Source organism: Papilio machaon, chromosome 10 (genome assembly GCF_912999745.1).
Source record: "Papilio machaon chromosome 10, ilPapMach1.1, whole genome shotgun sequence".
Classification (NCBI taxonomy): Eukaryota; Metazoa; Arthropoda; class Insecta; order Lepidoptera; family Papilionidae; genus Papilio; species Papilio machaon.
Window position 1 is genome coordinate 7,629,515 of NC_059995.1, and position 21,221 is coordinate 7,650,735.

At 38.9% G+C, this 21,221-nt stretch overlaps 1 protein-coding gene across 1 annotated transcript; it reads right to left on the reverse strand.

Moving 5' to 3' along the window:
• Positions 1-2,941: 2,941 nt before the first annotated feature.
• Positions 2,942-21,197, reverse strand: LOC106718039. The gene is made up of 23 exons (XM_045679540.1): positions 20,757-21,197; positions 19,950-20,103; positions 16,371-16,589; positions 16,185-16,290; positions 15,930-16,076; positions 15,612-15,770; positions 15,163-15,302; positions 14,483-14,750; positions 14,339-14,409; positions 14,039-14,221; positions 13,798-13,921; positions 13,592-13,712; positions 13,258-13,495; positions 13,055-13,176; positions 12,353-12,506; positions 11,507-11,663; positions 10,815-10,961; positions 9,798-9,923; positions 6,190-6,364; positions 5,664-5,802; positions 4,206-4,297; positions 3,692-3,842; positions 2,942-3,249 (listed from the first exon to the last, which is right to left on the reverse strand). The coding sequence occupies exons 1-23, from the start codon at positions 20,941-20,943 to the stop codon at positions 3,117-3,119; spliced, it is 3,513 nt and encodes a 1,170-aa protein (XP_045535496.1). The 5' UTR covers positions 20,944-21,197; the 3' UTR covers positions 2,942-3,116.
• Positions 21,198-21,221: the final 24 nt, after the last annotated feature.

Here is a 21,221-nt window from a genome sequence, read left to right on the forward strand (position 1 = left end):
TATCTAGCGTCAAGTAAAATAACATAAAAAAATTGTCACTAATAAAAAAAATTTAATTTATAAATTAGCTTAAATATTAAAAGTGATATTTTATCTGTATTTGGATTTATACTGTTTTTTTTTTTAAATAAATATGTCATATAAATTAAAATAAATGCACAAAATACTTTTGTTTTTGTAAAAAAAAAAATATCGTTCGTCAAATTTCATTTTAAATAAATTAATTGTAAATAATAATATATTCCGAGTTTTGTGTCCAATAAAGTCACTATAAAAATAATGTCAAAATTAAAGAGATTCATTTGACTAGTTATTTTGTTTTTAATTTTTTTTTTTTTTTAATAATAATTTCTCGAAAAAGTCTGTGAAATATGATATGAATGTTCCTTTGAATGTAACAGATAACACAAAATACTAGAAAAAAAAGAGATTTTAAATCTAATTTTTTCATTGAACGGAAAATATTTTTTTTCGAAAATTTTAGATTTTCTTCGACAAAGAAATCTTACATATTCTGTTTTATATCTAATTATAACTAATTTATATACTTATAGCATTTAGTCGCATCGTTGCTCGTCTGAAGTGCACTTGATACAAGCTATATTAAACGTAGAATTTCACTGCATTACATCAATAATTCCTATGTAAAAGTTCCAAAGTAACAAATTAAAAAAAACTATCTCTTAAATTATTCAAACTTTCGTGAGACATTATCATTAACTAATATAGAAACGGTTAAAACACTCACATACATATGTCCGGTGTCGGCACCGACTAGTTTCGAGCCCATCGGAATTGAACTGAATTGAATTGCCCACTGAATTGCCCAGCGAGCGAGGGGCAGCTTCCGCGAAATAATACCAGTCCCACTCACACTGATGAAGGGCCCTCGATGGGCTCGAAACTAGTCGGTGCCGACACCGGATGTATATACGTGAATGTTTTATCCGTTCCTATATCTATATACAGAAAAGAAAGTTGTGTTAGTTACACTATTTATAACTCAAGAACAGCTGAATCGATTTGACTGAAAATTGGTGGGCAGGTAGCTTAGAACCAGGAAACGGACATAGGATAATTTTTACCCCGTTTTCTATTTTTTATTCCGCGCGGACGGAGTCGCGGGTAAAAGCTAGTTAAAGATATTACAGGACCATAATATTTCCAAGATTAAATATGTCAATACAACAAAATGTTTCATCTACAATGGCTTAGCACAGTTATTTTTTATTCGTTCAGAAACAGATCTACTGCTTTGGATATATTATTTTGAAATTCAGTAAAAAAAAATCGATTAAATAATACTTGAACAATCGATAACGATTTTTTGTAGAAGGGTAAAATATTTCTCCATAGTATATAAGAGTAGTTAATTTAATTAACATGTACTAAACAAAATACACATTTAAACATGTAAATGTTATTTTTTTGTTGAACTAAAATGACGTATGTTGACGTTGTTTCCTGTAAAGTTGTCATTTTGAATATTGACTTTTATTAGTAGGAGCTATCGACATATTGTCGTCTCTTTCACTCCTATTGAAGAAACAGAGACAACTATATGTATTGATACAATTGTCACTGCAGTAGAATTCTACGGTTGAAATTCAACGCACTCTCAGTATTATTATAGAAGTAATTAACAGATCCATTTTGACAAATTAAACTAAATTTAAATTAAAAAAAGTAAAATTCAATTTAAAAATTATGAAAAAATAAAAAAATGTTTTCAATATTTTGATGCTTATTTTTTTTTTATTTTACGATTGTTGTTTAAATGTCAAAAAGGATCTATTTTTCACATCTCCATACATAATGTATATGAAATGAGCAAACACAATTCATAAATACATCGACTCATAAAAAGCCATACATCTAATTAAACTTTACTTAAGTTCTAATTATTATAATTTCATTAAAGCGACTTCAAAAATGTGGCTTTTGTTTACATTTGTGCTCTTAAAGTTAATTGCTGCTAAAAATGTTTTATTCTAACTTTATATAACAGTAGGCTTTCACTGCAGAAACATGAACATGATATTATCTCAGTTTTTGACAATAAATAAGAGAGATGATAATTTTTGAATGTATTAGCCGTGGAAACTTACTATAATGTACTCTTTTACATCTGTAAAGATATAATATGTTGTTCCACCTTAAAATAAACCTTAATAAATAAAAAATGCAATCAAAAACTGTTACATTTTTACGCGTCAATATTTTAATAAGACAATTACAAGATATTTTTTTTTCATCCATTCTTATAGAACGAAACTATATTAAAGAGAGCTAATTGTTCTATGAGTTAATTTCATAATGGTACTTAACAATATAACTAAGTAAGCGTCATCTTAGTTGCAATCAAATATCGACCTTAAACATATAGAAATAGAACTCATATTGCACGAGACGTCTTCACGGCAGTTGAGTTCTTCTGTTAGCTGCAATCGATTTTCGACCTTAAACGTATCGACATAGAACTCATATTGCACTGACACATGTATTAATACATATATCTTTCATACTCTTTGACGAAAAAAGTGACGTCTATCACGGCGGTTGAGTTCTTCTGTTAGCTGCAATCGATTTTCGACCTTAAACGTATCGACATAGAACTCATATTGCACTGACACATGTATTAATACATATATCTTTCATACTCTTTGACGAAAAAAGTGACGTCTATCACGGCGGTTGAGTTCTTCTGTTAGCTGCAATCGATTTTCGACCTTAAACGTATCGACATAGAACTCATATTGCACTGACACATGTATTAATACATATATCTTTCATACTCTTTGACGAAAAAAGTGACGTCTATCACGGCGGTTGAGTTCTTCTGTTAGCTGCAATCGATTTTCCACCTTAAATGTATCGACATAGAACTCATATTGCACTGACACATGTATTAATACATATATCTTTCATACTCTTTGACGAAAAAAGTGACGTCTATCACGGCGGTTGAGTTCTTCTGTTAGCTGCAATCGATTTTCCACCTTAAATGTATGACTATAGAACTCACATTGCACTGACACATGTATTAATACATTCGAGTTCTTCAGTTAGCTACAATCGATTTTCGACTTTAAACGTATATAGTTAAGGTTGCAATTTCATACGGAGGTGCCGACATGCCTGTCAGTGTCCAGTGTCACGTCCTCTGGACTGGCGAGATCTGCGCGCAGTCGCACTCCGCGACCCGTCAGCGTCCAACGACACGCCGCACGCTCTCTGCTGCCTGATATTCTGAAAAAAATATTATATTCTTAGATGACAACCATAAAAAATAACAGTGAACATATAAAAGGACTGTCAAGTCAACATCGCCGCCAAGCTGTATTAATAATAGCAATCAGATAATAGTAACCGATTAAGCCGAGGTTCAGCTCTCTCGGGCACCCTTGAATCGGAATGCTAAACGCGTAATGAGTGACAGCCCAAGCCGAGGCCCCCTCTCGGGGGCCCTTGAGCCCAATCACTCCATAGAGCGTCCACTGAAGCGACCTAAGAGCTCAGTAACCTCCAAATCCGGTAATAATAATGAAGTGACACCCGAGCCGAGGCTCCTGAGGGAGCCCTCGAGACGATTGAGATCCATGTAACCGTTTTAGTGATAACTTCTAACAAATCCATCCATCCATATATCTAAAATTTCTTAAACAAGAGATTATTTGTATAGGTTATATACCTGCAGAGGGCGGTGTCGTGCGCGCAATCAGCGCGGTCGTCATCTGGCGAGCCGGCGCTGCTCGGCGCACTGCTCGCCGAACCGCTCGCCGAACTGCTCGCCGAGCTACCACCGCCACGGTACCGCTCTACCTCCGAGCCACACTTCTCATCTATACACATTATAGTATGTGTAGTGTGTATTGTACATGTTGTAGTGTGTAATATACTCGTACACTTATAGAGTGTAAATTGTACACAACTATTACTTATTCCATTACTCGACTATTTTGAATACTAAATATAAGATATCATAATGAACGCTTATTTATTTAAAATTAGCTGTCACTTGCGTGGAATTAATTAAATTAAATTAGTAGCCTGTGTTCTATACATCTATATCTATCAAACATCCATCCATCCAAACATTCGAATTTATAATATTAGTAGAAAGTAACAATGATAAAAATGAACAAAAGTAACATTTGCGTTGAGTGTTAAATGTATTGAGTACAGTGGATTTATTTATTTATTACCTCGTCTGTCATCTATGTCGGGTGCGTCTTCCAGAGTGCGTAGTATGTCGGCGCACAGATCCGAGTCCAGCGGCACCGGGTTATCCGACTCTCTGGGAAACACGTTAACTCAATAACTAAGTGTCGTATTAAGTCGCTAATTGGTTGTAACGACTTTCGTTAAAATTGCGCTTAAAGAATACAAAAATAAGTTCATAAATATAAGCAAGACAAGTTATATCATTCCTAGATTAATGAATGAACTATCCCCAGGTTTAGTAAAATGCATACCACAAAAAAAAACCTTAAGGGCAAGCTAAAACACTAGTTATGTAAACAAGACGGTCACTTTATCGCTTGTGATAAACCACTGCGATTTATATAGCGTTAATTATTTGTAATATTTTTATTGTAAAATTGTATTAGTAATAAAAAAAACATAAAAAAAATAAGAGGACATTTTATAATCTCTAAAATGATGAGGCATATGACACCTCAATTTCTTTCAGTTTTAACAAATCTTTTTTTAAAATAGATATTATGTCAGTACAGTGGCGCTCAAAATCATAATGTAAACACTAACTGGCACCAGTGAGCACATGTAGTCCATTCCAGCGCTCGCCAACGACCTAATACTGTCCATGCTAGCACCACTGTCCTACTGTACTGGCATAATGCAAACTAGGCACTACTGATAAAAAAATATACATTACTGTGATTTGCATTGATACATATATTTGTCTCTGTCTTATCAAAAAGAATGGGAGAGATGATAACATGAATTATATATGTTCATGAATTGTATATTATATAAGTTCTTTGAAAATCACAACTCATAGTTAGATAAACTTGTGATTAATGTAGACCGACAATTCTACCTGAATCCGTGGGTATGTCAAACTAAATTATGTTCGTTCACTAGCGCCCCTCTCTCAACATCAAAAAAAGTCACAAAATCCTTTATATACTGTAGCTGTTATGTAATTTTTTCTTTTAATATTATCTATCTAATATATAAAATTCTCGTGTCACAGTTTTCGTTCCCGTACTCCTCCGAAACGGCTTGACCGATTCTCATGAAATTTTGTGAGCATATTCAGTAGGTCTGAGAATCGGCCAACATCTATTTTTCATAATCCCCTCCCCCCCATTTTTTTACTGCGCGCAGACGGAGTCGCGAGCGACAGCTAGTATATATATAAAAGAAAGTCGCGTTAGTTACACTATTTATAACTCAAGATCGGTCGAACTGATTTAGCTGAAAATTGATGGGGAGGTAGCTTAGAACTAGGAGACGGACATAGGAACTTTTTTATCTTGTGTGCATTTTTTTTATTCCGCGGACGAAGTCGCGGGTAAAAGCTAGTTTACTATATCTAAATAGGTTTTATTTTATACACTGACAGAATCAAAGGAGATAACAACGTCTTATGTGAGGTAGGCATTGAATGGTGGTGTGTATGTGAATGTGTGAGGTACCTGTTGTGCAGCACGAGGGCGACTGCAGCGGGATGTGGTACTGGAGGCTGTAGCGGAGCACGAGGACTGAACGCGCTCACATCCAGTGATGGCGGAGGCACGCGAGGAGCTGGTGTACCGCTCCACTCACCCCACACACCTAGATATTTATACCTCAGGTAATGATTCTAATATATCTGACTGAATTTATCTTTAAAACGTCAAATATAAATATCAATAAAATTTCAATGTCTGTATTTAAAATAAAAAAAAAAAAACGGAAAGCATTATGTCATTTCATTTCAAGAACGACAGAACCAATTATCAGTTATTTTTTTAAATTCTGCGCTAAGAAAATCAACAGCATGCACTAGTGCTATTAAAAATATATAAATAAAAATCATGTCGAACTGTATTAGTAAATCCGAAAACACAAATTAAAATTTCTAGACTAATCTAAAAAATTTTGTCCAGCTGTGGGCAACATTGTACAAGATACATCTTCAAATACTCTAACAATATTGTATGTATGTATGTATGTATGTACCATGTGGTTGTGGTTCGTGCGGGTCACGACGCCAGTGGTCGCGCTCAGCCAGCACGTCGGGCGGGGCGAGGCCGCGGCCGCAGCGCGCCGCCCACGCCCGCGCCGCCTCCCCGCCCTCCAGTGACAGTCGCGCCTCCCCCTCCTCCAGCGCCACCAGGATCTCTGCGTCGAACACCTTTACCACAAAAAAAAAAATATTATTTTCTTACTAATTTACGAAAACTTCAGATCTCACAAACTCATATGGAGAGAACTTTAATACAACTCGTCTAGACTGCAAATATCTTTGCAACAATTTTTTTAAATTTTTGATGTGAAACATCTATAGGATCACTTGTAAACCGAATTGTTGGCGTGGCGACGCTTGCCGTGGCGACGGGTCGCCAAGCTATACTAAGGTATACACATATATATTTTATGTGTTTAGTTTAATAATATTTAATATTATTATTATTTCACATTTTTATTAATTTTCTGATTTAATACCTTTTTCTTAATATTATTATTATTAAAGTTCCTTATTCATTTATTCTCTTATTATTTATATAATACATTTTATAAAACAAAAATTAACAAAATATATTATATAAAAATAGTATACCACCGGCTGCAGAATCCCATTACTCAAACAACCAGTGGTGAGGGCTACAGAGACAGGAACCTCCTAACTATGCGTGCGGTTTCTAAAATAACTGCCTTTTGTATCAGGCCCTTAATCCAACTGTTTAGCGAGAGCTTCTTAAGATGTTGGTCGAAGCTCTTCGCTATCAGTCCATTCACCGATACGACTATCGGAATAATGGTAGTCGATTTCATACGCCACATGGCGGTAATCTCGTGAGCCAAGTCTAAGTATTTTAGTAATTTTTCTTTTTCAGCTTTCACGAGATTCTCGTCATGTGGAATAGAGACATCGACTAACATTACACAACCCTCAGACCGGTCTATTATTACTATATCGGGTCTATTGGCAGTAATAGTCCTATCTGTAATAATAGATCGATCCCAGTAGAGCGTGATATAGCTATTTTCCAGAACAGGTGAAGGTTGGTATTGGTAATAAGGTACCTCAGTATCCACAAGAGCATATTTAAGGGCAAGTTGCTGATGGATAATCTTGGCCACTTGGTTGTGTCTATGCAAGTATGCACCGTCCGCAAGTCGAGAACAACCGGAAACGATATGTCTAATAGACTCACCGGGACGACGACATGCCCGACAAATGTCAATCGTACCATCCTTTAGAATATGTTTTCGGTAGTTGTTCGTTACGATGACTTCGTCCATGATTGCAAAGACAAAACCTTCAGTTTCCCCAAAGAGGTTGCTGAAGCGCAGCCAAGCCACGGAGGATAATTGGTCCACATCAGGCCCTGTTAAGGCGCGATGGAACCTACCGTGTAACTCCTTGCTCTTCCATACACTAATGCGGTCTGAGACACTTAGTACCGGTAACCTTCGCCAATTCGTGGTAGCCAAGGAAAGCGGCGTGACTCCTTTGTCCATTGCTACAACATCTTGATACATTCCCACGTTCACCTTAAGGAAATATTCCCTAAGATTGTGCACCTCGCGGTTATGCAGGGTCTTGGCATTTAAATAGCCACGACCCCCATGTTTCCGCGGGATGTATAACCTCATTACAGACGAACGTGGATGATGCATCCGGTATGCTGTAAGCAATCGACGAACTTTTCTATCCAAGGCATCCAGTTCTGTCTGCGACCATCTCAGTATGCCAAAAGAGTAGGCTAAGACTGGCATGACCCAGCTGTTAAAAGCACGGCACTTGTTCCCACCCGACAAAAGACTTTTTAGAACTTTTTTCAGGCGGCAAAAGAACCGTTCTTTCACCAGTTGTTTCATACCTTTGTCATTAATACCTAATGCTTCCGACATACCGAGATATTTGTAGCTTTCATTCTCCGAGAGGGAAACGAGGGACACATCCTGAGTAAGCTGTAGATTCTCAGAAGCTACAACCTTCCCCTTTTGTACATTTATGACCGCACATTTGTCCACTCCAAACGTCATACCAATGGCTCTGCTAAAATCGTCGGTAATTTTAAGCAAAGTCATTAAGTCAGACTTCTTCGATGCGTACAACTTGAGGTCATCCATGTACAAAAGGTGTGATATGATCTCGCCCCCTCTACGTAGACGGTAACCTAGCTCTGAACTCTTTAGCAGTGTGCTTAAAGGGTTCAGAGCCAAGCAAAACCACAATGGACTCAGACTATCACCTTGAAAGATGCCACGCCGGATTCCAATCCGGCTAGAGGAAGTAGAAAGGTTTCCCTGCCCTGGATTGGAAAAGCTTGTGGTCCACTGTCCCATGCATGAGTTAAGGAAAGTGCGAAGTGTAGGATGTATTTTATATACTTCCAGCACTTTACTTAACCATCCATGGGGCACCGAATCATAAGCCTTCTTGTAATCAATCCAGGTCATAGAAATGTTCTTTTTACTTCGTCTAACCTGTTGGCAAATAGCCATATCAATGAGGAGGCAATCTTTGGTACCACGGGACCCAACCTTACATCCATTCTGAGTTGCTGACAAAACGTTATTTGTACAAATATGTGCTTCAATTTTGATTCTCAGAATGGATGTAAGGAGCTTGTAGATGGTAGGCAAGCATGTTATTGGTCTGTAATTCTTAGGGTCCGTAGAACATCCAGATTTATAGATCAGATGTGTTATACCTGATGTCATGAAATCTGGGAGCGTGCCTAATTCTATTGCCAATTGAAATTGAGCTGCTAGGCGCTCATGCGAACTTCGGAACCATTTTAGCCAAAAGTTCTGCAGTCCGTCCGGGCCCGGACTTTTCCAATTAGGAACCGAACGAACTGCAGCACTTATGTCAGAACCTGTAATAACTACAGGTTCCATTTCGGTAACCGCTTCGCACGAGCGTCTGACAACATTCAACTATTATTATTATCATTATTGTCATCATTATCATTACTATTTATTTAATTATAATATTTAATATTTTATGCATATTACTTGTACACACACGATGTTTCACATCTGCCAGGCGTCCTCACAATTTTTTTTTTTTGTTAATTGTTGTTATTTTTATATTAGGGTAGTAGAAAAATAGATAAATAAAAGATTAACGTGGAATGGTCATGTTATGAGGAGAGAAGAATCGCATGTAACAAAGAGAACGTTAAGTATGAGTGTGTAAGTACACCGGTAGAGGTAGACCTAGGAAGAGATGGATGGATTGTCTGAAAGGTGACATGATCAAGAAGGTGGTGACAATGGAGATGACGGCAGACAGATTAATTTGGAGGACGGAAACCTGGTGCACCGACCTTACGTAGATGGGAGAAGATCAAGGAGATGATAATGATTTTTATAGTTAAAAAAGCAACAACAATAACAATGGTAGACGTCAGCAACAACAACATCAGTTGCACGAATGGCCGGCTCTGATAAGTGTGGTACCAGAGGCCTCAGTTTAGTCATCTTTCCATTCACAATCTTTTCTTATTAGGAAAGAATGAGAAGTCTAAGTAGATTTGATGAAAGAGGGGACACATGGGAAGGGGAAATGTCCCCTCCTCCGTTAGAAAAAAGCATTATATCGGTGTAACCTCTACTAGCGTGTTGGCAGCAAGAGCGTGCCAGTCTGCTGGCTCCAGGCCGCGTGCGCTCCACCACTCCTCGCCGCGTCCTGACCACGAGCGGGACAACTCGTGCGCAGACGCTTGCACAGCTTTCTGTTATACATACATACATACATATATCTTGTATTTAAATAGTAACCTATGTATAGAAACAAATTAAAATGAAATACAACATAAAACTTTTATAATAATGTAACATAGTAGAGCGTCAGTAGCTCAGGGGTTAAGCACTTGACTTGCAATCTACAGGTCCTGGGTTCAAATCCCGCCATATACCAATATGTTTTTCCAGTTTCAATTTACATATGTACATTTATCCGACGTTCTTAAAGAAGGAAAATATCGTGATGCTGCACATATCTGAGAAGAAATTCAATGATATGTGTGAAGTCAACCCGCACTTGGTCAACGATGACTATGGCCTAGTCACTCCTAACTTAGGGTAGGCTCCGAGCCCTTCAGTGGGGATGTATAGTGAGCTGATGATGACCATAGAAGACAAGGTCTAGAACCTAAAATAGAAACCAGGCGATTTTTATTATAAGTTATTATTATCTTAATATATATAAATCTCGTGTCACAATGTGTGTCCTCAATGGACTCCTAAACCACTTAACCGATTATAATAAAATTCGCACACCATGTGCAGTTCGATCCAACTTGAGAGATAGGATAGTTTAAATCTCAAATTATAGTCGCAATTTTAATTTATTGCTAATTATTTGTCTGTTATTATTTGACAGTCACAATTATCTGTTAACTCCAAATGATTCTAACAGATGTCGATACCTTTCGACTGGGTTGAGTAAGTAATCAATAGATGGCGCTGCTATGGTAAATCTACGAACGTGTCATATAAGCTACATTTATTTTTATCTATTTTTCATACCCCAATTAAGTTTTTTTTAACTGCGCGCGGACGGAGTCGCGGGCGACAGCTAGTATAGATATATAGTCATATAACAACTACAGTTGCACACTCACACGCAGGTCCGGTGCAGTCATGCGCACGCGCACACGCGCCGCGTCAGTCAACCCGAGTGCAAGGTCCCGCCGTCGTGCAGACAACTTCTCCCGCACTGACATCACCAGCTCATTGCACTCCTTCTCCAGCTGCTTGTACGCACCCGTCTGATAAATATATATACTGTTAGTTGAAGATACAACCTAAAAAACGATGGTGGGGCCATGGTGGGGCCAGATGCCTTTATACACTTGGTGGACACATTCGCCACCAGACTCCGAAGACAATGAAAGCTCTGCCAGTTTGTTTAAAAATATCTTAGCTCTGATAATTAAGTTGATATCGAATTTTGAAATTAGTTAATTGTTAAGTTATTTGTCTTAATGTGGTTTTTTTTTGAAAAAGTACTGTAGTATAATTGTTTTTTTTTAAATATTTTTCCTACTTCTGGTCCCTAAGAATACGTAATAATCAATTTAATCATAATTAAGACTATCTTTAGCTTTTATGTTAACAGTTTTAAAGTAAAAACTAAGGAATTTCCGTTTACTGTCTAAATAAGTATGAAATTAATTTTAAATGAGAACTTAGTGTTACTTAAACTAGTCAATAAGCAAAGGTAAGCCTTTACATTACTTTTTACTCAACTGACAAGAAGAAAAACAAGACATTACAGGGTTTTTTAATTATTAAAAGCTAAGTTTTTTTTTACCTTAGCAATCTGCACAGAGAATGGTCCAAAGCATGCGTCGACGAAGTGCGCATAGTCCCGCAGAGGGCGCTCTATGACGCTCTCAATCTCCGCCGCCCACTCCGACAGCGCCTCCAGCTCGGCGCGCGCGCACACCGCCGCCAGCGCCTGCGCCGCACTGCACACAATATACATATTAAAAACATATCGGGATTTAAAGAAAAATTGTAAATTAGTTATCTTCTAAAGTCCAGTCGCGGAGCACGAAGAATTTCGTACAATGACCTCTTTACCTACTGACAGTGGTCACAAACATTTTTGTATTTAGTGCGGTTTACATGAATTATTTGAAGGAGAAAGAAAATTTACCAACTTATGAAATATAGTTATTATTATTATATAAATTATTTATTTAGATTTTATTTTACAAGTAATAAAAATCTAAACAAGTATCTACCAATACGGCAGAAAAAAAAAGAAATCAAAAAATCAGAATCCGATTCCTCTGTATCGGAGTAACTGCTTTCCGAAGACGTCTCGTCTGTCACATTTATTACAAAAGAACAAACCTTATAGTCTCGAGTAAAAGGTTTACAATCCCTGAGGACGGCGGCCATTATATCTGTGCAACGAGACTCATTGTATTTACGCGGGAGTGACAGAGACAGGTAATGACAGTTCAATGTACGAAATTCTTCGTGCTCCGCGATTGGACTTTATCAAAAATTCACGTCAATATGAGCTGAAGTTAGTTACTTTTTCATTGTAAGATAATTCTAAATCTATATGACTATAAATAATATCCACATTAGGTGTGTGTGTGTGTGTGTGTGAGAGGGTGGGGGGAGGGTGGGGGGAGAGACTGACGTGATCTGGTAGCAGGCGCGCGTGTGCAGGCCGGGTCCGGCGACGCGCCTGCAGAAGGCGGAGTCGTGTGCGGGCACTCGCGCCGCGCGCACTATCACAGCGCGCCACGCCGCCGCCTCCCACACACCGCGCGCCGCCCACCAGCTCACACCACCTGACACATCCGCACAGTTTAACTATATATGTCACATATATATAAAATTCTCGTGTCACGGGGTTCGAAATTGAACTCCTCCGAAACGGCTTGACCGATTCTCATGAAATTTTGTGAGCATATTCAGTAGGTCTGAGAATCGGACAACATCTATTTTTCATAACCCCCCCCCATTTAGTTTTTTTTTTAACTGCGCGCGGACGTAATCGCGGGCGACAGCTAGTGTGTCATATAAAATACTAGCTGTCGATTCCATACGCAAGGAATTAAAAAAAAACTTAATTTCATGAAGATCTATTGATGGGTTCTGAAGATACGTTCAAACAAACAATTACACACAACTATAATAGTAGTCAGTGATAAGAAATTCATGTATTGTGTTAGATTTATGGGCGCCGCCAGCCGATGAGGGGATGCGCTACCTATATGGTCTTATTGCTACTTTTTCTATCTATTTAACATCTTCCAATTCTCTATAGGGTGTAAACGGCTACCTCTACCTACCCCCTTCCTGGAACTGGGTTGAACTTCAATTGAGATGTACGTACCGACAAACAAAAGCAGCGCACCGAGTGGACACAGAACTACGGCTACCAGCAACGCTGCCAGCGGCTGCAGCACACCCAGCAGTCCAATGTGCCACACCACTATCTCTAGTAGCACAAAATACCTGCAAGTAGACATAATTCAAGTGTTAACCGAGGTGTTACCTATTAAATTGGGGCGTGGCTAATGCGGTGGTAGGCGTTACCTGTTGAGTTTGGGGGCGGGGCAGTCCAGGTCATACACTAGGGCATTAGAGGCGTGTACGGCGAGTGTGAGTGCGGGCATCCAGAGTGGCACTGTGAGGGCGGCGCATAGAGACAGTAAGCAGCATAGCACCGCACATAACGGGAACGCCAGCAGCAACGCCACAGACCCCAGACCTCCTACCACGCCGTAGTTCCATAGCCGATTCGCTTGCCGACTCATACCCTTACCCAGGAGACCTGTTTGGATAGGAGACGCAAAATTTTAAATAAAATAAAGGTTTTTTTTATTCCACGCGGACCAAAATCGTTAGAAGCAGGTGATTTTTTAATTACCTGTGTCAGGTTCAGTCTCGAATCGCGTACGCTCCTTGGAGACGTGTCGCCAAAGCCGAAGCAGTCGTGACCACATCGTCTGCGTTTCACTGCTGCGCTTCGGAAACAGCGTACCATTTACCTGCCCACCAAATAATAATGTATACTCAAAAGTGGGAGGAGCGGAGGGGAGGAGCTAAAGATTCAAACGGTTACATGTCCTATACCTGGGAGAGCTCGTAGTCGGTGACAAAGGGCTTGACTTGCAGCAACGCGCGCAAGGACACCGGTGAATACCAGGGCACCAGCACTCCCAGGAGGAACATCATGTTCCAGCCCCAGCACCACGTCCTGTAAATTGGTTGTTACAGACAAACACACGACTAGCTTGTTGTGTCACATGTGGGCGTGGTTAATATGTGTAAGAAGTGTGAGGGCGGGGCCAACGTGACCAGTTTAACGTGATACCTGTGCGCGAGGTTGAGCAGGCGCCAGGCGGGCCAGCGTGTGGCGGTGCGGCGCAGACGTTCGCGGTGCACTAGAAACACGGGCTGGCTGGGGTCGGAGCGCGGTGTCACTATGGAGGTGGCGCGTGAACTCAACACTGTCGGGATTCGCTCGCTGCGACCACGGAAGTGACGTACCACAGACCTTAAAATTTTATAAAACTTATGTTTTTAATCATACTGTATATCTGAAATGGTAAATTAACGACGTATTTAGTTGTACTTTGGTATGAATTAATATATAACAAGGTAAAGCATGTACCAGTTTCGTGGAAGCCAGATACGGGTGGCCCAGGTGAACTCACGAGTGGGCGTCTTAGCAGCGCGCAGCTCCTGTAAAAGTATCATAAAATAATGTAGAAAGTTGTTCATGTGACGTCATCACTCAAATAGAAAAATCGAGCACCTTGAGAAGAAGGGGCTCGCGGTCCCTCAGAAAGGCGAGGTCTCTGAGCAGGAAGTATCTGTGCTGGTGCAGCTGCTGCGCCTGCATGGCGGCGGCGGCGTCCTCCAGCGGCGCCCAGCTGAGGTCTGCACGCAGCCGGCGCGAGGCCGCCGCCAGCCGCTCAGCGCGCCACGCGCCCGCTCGAGACAGCACCGGGTGCGTCGCCAGGATGCGCGCCTCCGCACGCGCCAGCCCCGCCTCCAGCTTGCGCTGCACGCCCTCTTTCGCTCTGAACACATGTTTAACAACATAGTCTATATAAAATGCAGTACATTAGACATTATTATAAGAAATAATGCTTCCAAAGTTCCTTTGCCACCTTTTTCCCAAGCCTATTTCCAAAATTGTTGGAAATTCATTTAATACATTCGTTGCTATACTAGTGAAAAGCAATCTCGAAAACGTCTCCTTGTCAATGGAGTTGATATCAAATAAAACAATGGGGTATAAAAAAATGCAAGTAAATTGTTGATTAAGGTGGATCCAGCTCCGCGAACCTTTACACCGCGATCTAGAAAGACGATGCACGCCATTTATCGATCAATCAACAAATAATAACATTGGATAACTACTTCATTCCATTTTTTTGTCTCTTCAGAACATTCCCAACATTATAACAGTTTCAGTATATATGTGTATACCTGTCCATGAGTACGGCTGCGCGGAGCTGAGCTGCGAGCAGGTCGGGCACGCCGTCTCCGAGCGCGCGCAGTGGCTCGCTGGCCAGCACGGCGCTGCACACTCGCGACACGTACTCCCGCAGCGCCGCCACTCGCACCTCCTGTACAACTTTCTTTTAACCCTCACAAATTCCACAATTCACAACAATAATCCAATGACGTGATGCGATGTCAATATCCTTAACTGTAACGGTATTGAAGAAAAATTAATAATTAAGTATGTAAAAGTCAATTTTTATAGGATAAGAGAAGGCAAACGATCAGCGGGTTGCGTAACTAAGTAACCCGATGCCCCTGGATTCGAAGATCTGTAGATACGTTGCCGAACTTTAAGAAAGAAGAGTATGGAATTTTTATCACAACTAACTCCTATCTCTGGTAAATAGTAAGATGTTCATTTTAGAATATACCTCTTCGATGTCCTTGATGGGCACCTTCTGGCTGGCGAGGTGCGCGGCGCGGCGCTCGCGGAAGTGCAGGAACCAGCCGCGAGACTCGCGCTCCAGCAACGCCTGCAGCGGACCAGCCGCACGTCTCGCAACCTCGCGCCGGTACAGCCGCAAGTCCACCTGACAGCCCCCCCCATACAATTACATACAACATCCATGCAGATAATACATTCTTCACCAGATACCTGACACAGACACGATAGTTATAACGCTTCCAAACTTTTTTCGGCTCGACAAAACTCGCAAGTAACCATGAACCGTCATATTTTGTATAATAACCTGTGTCTTCTGCGGCGTGGTGTATACACAGGGAACACGGGGCGCCAGGCGCAGAGCGTCGCGCGCGTCCGTCTTCTCGCTGGCGGCGCGGCGCATAGCGCGCGACACCCACGCCGCCAGCGCCGTTATGTCCTCCTGGTCTTCCGGCTGTAAGCAGATGCAAACTTATTTCTTAAATAAATAAACTAGTACACGCAAATATTTCCACCTATTGAGAGCATTGTTTAACTAATTTATTAACACCATATTTCTTACCTTACAAATGAGTTCCGCCACCAAGTATCTCGATCTTTCTTCCCGAATTTTCTTATCAAGGTCCCGAGCTTCTAGCGACGGCATTCCAATCAGGACATCTAATAACCTAGAAATTATAAAACCTACAGTACAAAAACTTACTTAAATGTCTCAATTTCTCAACAGTCTATAATAATTTCCGCTAACCTATGTAGTCCTTGTAGCAACGCTTTTCCTCCAGCTATCACGGACAGCGGTTCGTCTCTGAGCAGGCGATCTCTGGCCACAACCACCAGTAGTGCCACTGCCCTCGCCACGTGGCAGTACAGCTCCTCACGAGCACGCGCTCTCCCGCGTTGCAGCCATCCCGCCACGCGCCACACATGACTCTGACCAGGAAAGTGACGGGATGGCACTTCGAATTCCCTAACATATATAATATACATGAAATAAGATTTAAATAACTTAGATAAGCTCTCCACACGAGTAGGAATCAAAAGCTTACATCAGTATGCTACAGGGTTACAAGAAAAAAATAATATTTATACCAAAGATTACGTATATTACACAGGAAATTACTAGATTTCACCTTTTAGATAATAGAGTTTTCTACTAGTGTATACATAATTTAAACGTGTAAAGGTATTCATAGATATTTTTAAGTAAGAAGAAATTTCGACATGTCCTAGACATAATAAACAAGGATATTCATGCCTCTAAATAGGGTCTGAATGGTAATCTGAATTATACACGGATGAAATGAAACTAAGGAGCGATGCGGGAGACTAGAAACAAATATAATACACAAGGACATAGAAAGAAGAAGCAACTAGTGTCCACATACATGCTACGTATCGTAAGGACATTGGCGCCAAAAAAAGACTCGAACTGTACAAAACGTAAGTCATCCTTCTCACTCACTATCAAAAAAACAGAGATTAAATTATATATATTTTTTAATAAAGGTACCGTTAAAGGTAATGCAACGTACAACACATATAACAAAGACATTCATATTGACATATTTACGTAATCTGTGCCAATTGAATGACAAATCAAATTGGCGCCAATGTCGTGTCACATATACCATAGATAGTTGCCCTGACAACATACCCCCATTCGTGTATCGATTCCAATTGTTTAGTACTTAGTTTCTTCGGTTTAAATACTTTGTCCTTGTGCAAGCTTTATAAAACAAAAAACGTCTCATATATACCGATATTAAAACCTATGGCGACTATAATAAGCTCCAAGCTATCGTCTAATGACATGAATATTAGGCGTCGTCGACAAATTATTCATGAATCAAAATGAATACTGCCCTCTAATAAAATAAATATACAGCCTTTACATGAGGGAATAGAAATGTCTTGTAACAATAATCTTCTTAAATTATTCACGAACGATAAAAATAAAAATAACTTTTCATTATTAACATAATTAATCCTTAATTTTTTTTTAAATTATGGTGATACTTTTTTTATAGCGAGACAATATGGTTTTATCGAATGTTTGTAACTTCGTTTATAATTTACTAGCTGTCGCCCGCGACTACGTCCGCGCGCAGTTACAAAAACTAAATTGGTTATGAAAAATAGATGTTGGCCGATTCTCAGACCTACTGAATATGCTCACAAAATTTCATGAGAATCGGTCAAGCCGTTTCGGAGGAGTATGGCAACGAAAACTGTGACACGAGAATTTTATATATTAGAAGATCTGTTTTTTTTTTTTTAAATTTGGGTTGCACTCTAAAATACCAATTAAGACTCCTATTTCTGTTTGTTCCAGCCTGTATATAGCTAATTAAGCCGTACCATAGCAGTGGGAATGTTAATTAAAATTATTACAAAGAGTTTGTAGCCATTGTGATGGGTGCTTTGTTCCAAACATACCGTAAAGGAATTCTTATAACTGCGAAGAGTATTAACGTAGTAAAGAATTAAGGAAATATGGATATTCCAAAGATGCCTTAGAAATTTAAAGGAATTTACTGAACATATTTTTAAATCCGCTTCATTTAGTTTAATCAATTCTTTTTAATCCAAATTAAACGAATGTGTTCTGTATTTTATTACATGTTCGTCATAATCTTTACAAGCGACGTTTATTTGTCCTGCACTCGTTCCCTGCGCTCAATAGAACTTTTATGTAATGTATAAACATTGTGACCAATTTACATGAACATTACGGACAGTCTCTTTAAATAAAGTTGTAAACGATATAAGGACTGGCATTTACATATTCAGCGATCGACGAAAATAATTTTATTTTATCACAAAATTATTACTAATACTTCTTTTAACCTACTAAGTTTTAAGCTTACAAATACTAGAGTATGGTTCAGGATTAGAACCCACGACCACGTGATCGGATGTCAGTAAGCTAACTAAAACGCTGTTGGCGTTTCACTTGGAATAAATCAGTAGCTTTCAATTTAAAGATCATTAGGTAACTTGGGGGTAATTATTTTTACGTCCTGGAATTTCAAGTCTACAATATGGTTAACATATAAAAAAGCGCCACGGAATACAGTCTATGGTATTAATAGCTGCATACTGTCCCAGATTAATTCTATTTCCTTCTTATAACAAAGGCGCGCTGAATGAAAAGGGGAGCGACGTAATTGATATTCTGACCCAACACATACGTAAGATGGACATTCAATAACTGGCATTATAAACATTCTTCGTTCATTAAAAAAAATAAAACCTGATTGACTGCAACCCTATGACTCTCAGGGGATAAAATCCGTACCGAATGACACGTGACTAGTCAAAATCGGTTCAGATACAATGCCACTTACAAGAGAAAAACATTACCCTTCTGAGTCAATCGGGTCATTGGACTCGAATAGTTCTGAGTGAGTCATCAATATTATATCAATCAAAGAATAGATCCATGGAACCTTGACCAGATCATCAGTCCATCTTGTAGGAGGTCTGCCTACGCTCGTAATCCTGTACTTGACCGTAATACGAGAATCTAGTGATCCCATTCATACCAGTATATTTCTACGAAATTTTGAGCGAAATGCAGTGAAACTGCTCAATGCGACGTTAAAACAATGGCTGAAAGTAACTTAAAAACAAGACAATATCAGTTATAAAATCTGTAGCTGAACAACTGAATATTTCTAGTCTTTTCAATGTAGTTATCTATTTTGAGGTATATTTGTAAGATATGATTAATAAAAACTGTTATCTGCTCATTAATTTGTCGGATATGGCAAAATTAAGATGAATGTGGGGCCTAAGAATGACGTCACAGCCAATAAACTTAGGGCATTGTTTCTCACATCCATGTTCAATTGCATTTGTTTTTCATATAATGCATAATAGTACGAAATATTCATAGGAAAAACGAAACAACTAAATCTCTAGAACATTCTTAATTATGACCACTTTTAATTTTTTTTGAATTGTCCTCGCAATTAGAATTGTAAAGACAATTTACAAGTTTTAAAACATGCTACAACAGTAACGGTAAGTTAGTAATGTAATCCTATTGTTAAACCAGTTTACAGCAGGACTATATCACTGTATGTATATTCGAAAATATTTCGAAAAATAACCTAAACACATTGAATTAGAGTTCATTTTTAATTTATGTATTGTAGTAGTGTAGTTTATTAACATAAAAAAATTATGTTTAACTATATTTTTCATATTTAATTCCCCAAGTGAGGCTCATATTACAAAATGAGTTGATGACATGCTATTACTTTAATTAGTAAACACTAATTAAGCTTTGCTGTATGTTCAATGTAACGTAATTTTCACTTACCCTTTCTCTCGTATGGCATGCAGTTGTTTTGGTGATAAAGGCTGTGGCTCCACTCCTGCATCCAAAGCTGCTGCATCCAACTCATCGCAAGGTGGTGCAATTATAATATCCGAAGGTTTATTACCGGGACCCGTAAATTGTGATGGTGGGAGTACTGTGAATAGATTATGTTGCTTAGAAATCAAATATTTCGAGTTAAAATGTTTAATTTTGACATATTGGATGATGACATTTGTACTACATCAAATGATATGATAAAAATAAAAACTAATAGTATTGGCTTTGCTTGATAAGGTGAGGGCTCTGCTCCAACTCCAGATTTAGCATTTTCTTTCCTATATAAGATAAGAACATGGAATGTCAACAACACACACACGTAACCCAGAGGGGTAGGCAGAGACGACATACCTGCATTTTCTACATTTATAGATCTTAACATATATGCATGAATGTCTACAAATTATTCAATAAGTATGTTTGACCAAAGACTAAAAGCTACAGTACACAGCTTTACACTCTTCTAGATATTACCACTATTAAATACTAGATTATACTGCATTCAATTATTTACATCTACTTTATGCTGTTATGGTTATTCTTGAACATTATTCAGATTGGTATTTGTTAAGATAGACATCAATTTAAGAATATTTGTGCTTGTTTTTGTTAAATTATTTTTCACTTTATATCCTTATATTTGTGTTTAACTTTGTTATATAATAATCACTATTCTACTTGTGTATATATGAATATTTAGTATATTTGTATAAGAGGTCTTTGTCCTAACTAAACAAAAGATGATCTCACCAATAGGAAATGTCTTCCAATGATAGAGGAAGTCTTCAGCGACTTGTTTGATGTTATTGACCAGTTGTTCTACTTCCGGTGGTGCCCCGACGAGCTGCACATCAAAATGTAGCGGCTCGCGCTCCGGGGGAGGTGGCTCGAGCAGGAGGGAGTTAGGCCGGGACGCGCGCTCTCCTTCACCCGACATAATGGCTCAAGTAATCTGTAGTTAGGAGTACTCAAGTCGCATGTCTCGCTAACCGCATAATGATCTCCGGCGTAGCAGTAGGCGGAGAAATCACTTGACACCGACCACTTATTGTTTTATTATTTACATTCATTTGATCAATTTAGCCCGACTGTGTCGGAAGACTTAGCAATTTACTATTATGAAATTTCACTTTATACGAGAACACTGAATACTTCATTTAATCATAATGAAGAGATAGTTGATTTGATATGAAAAACCATGACCTATGAGGAATA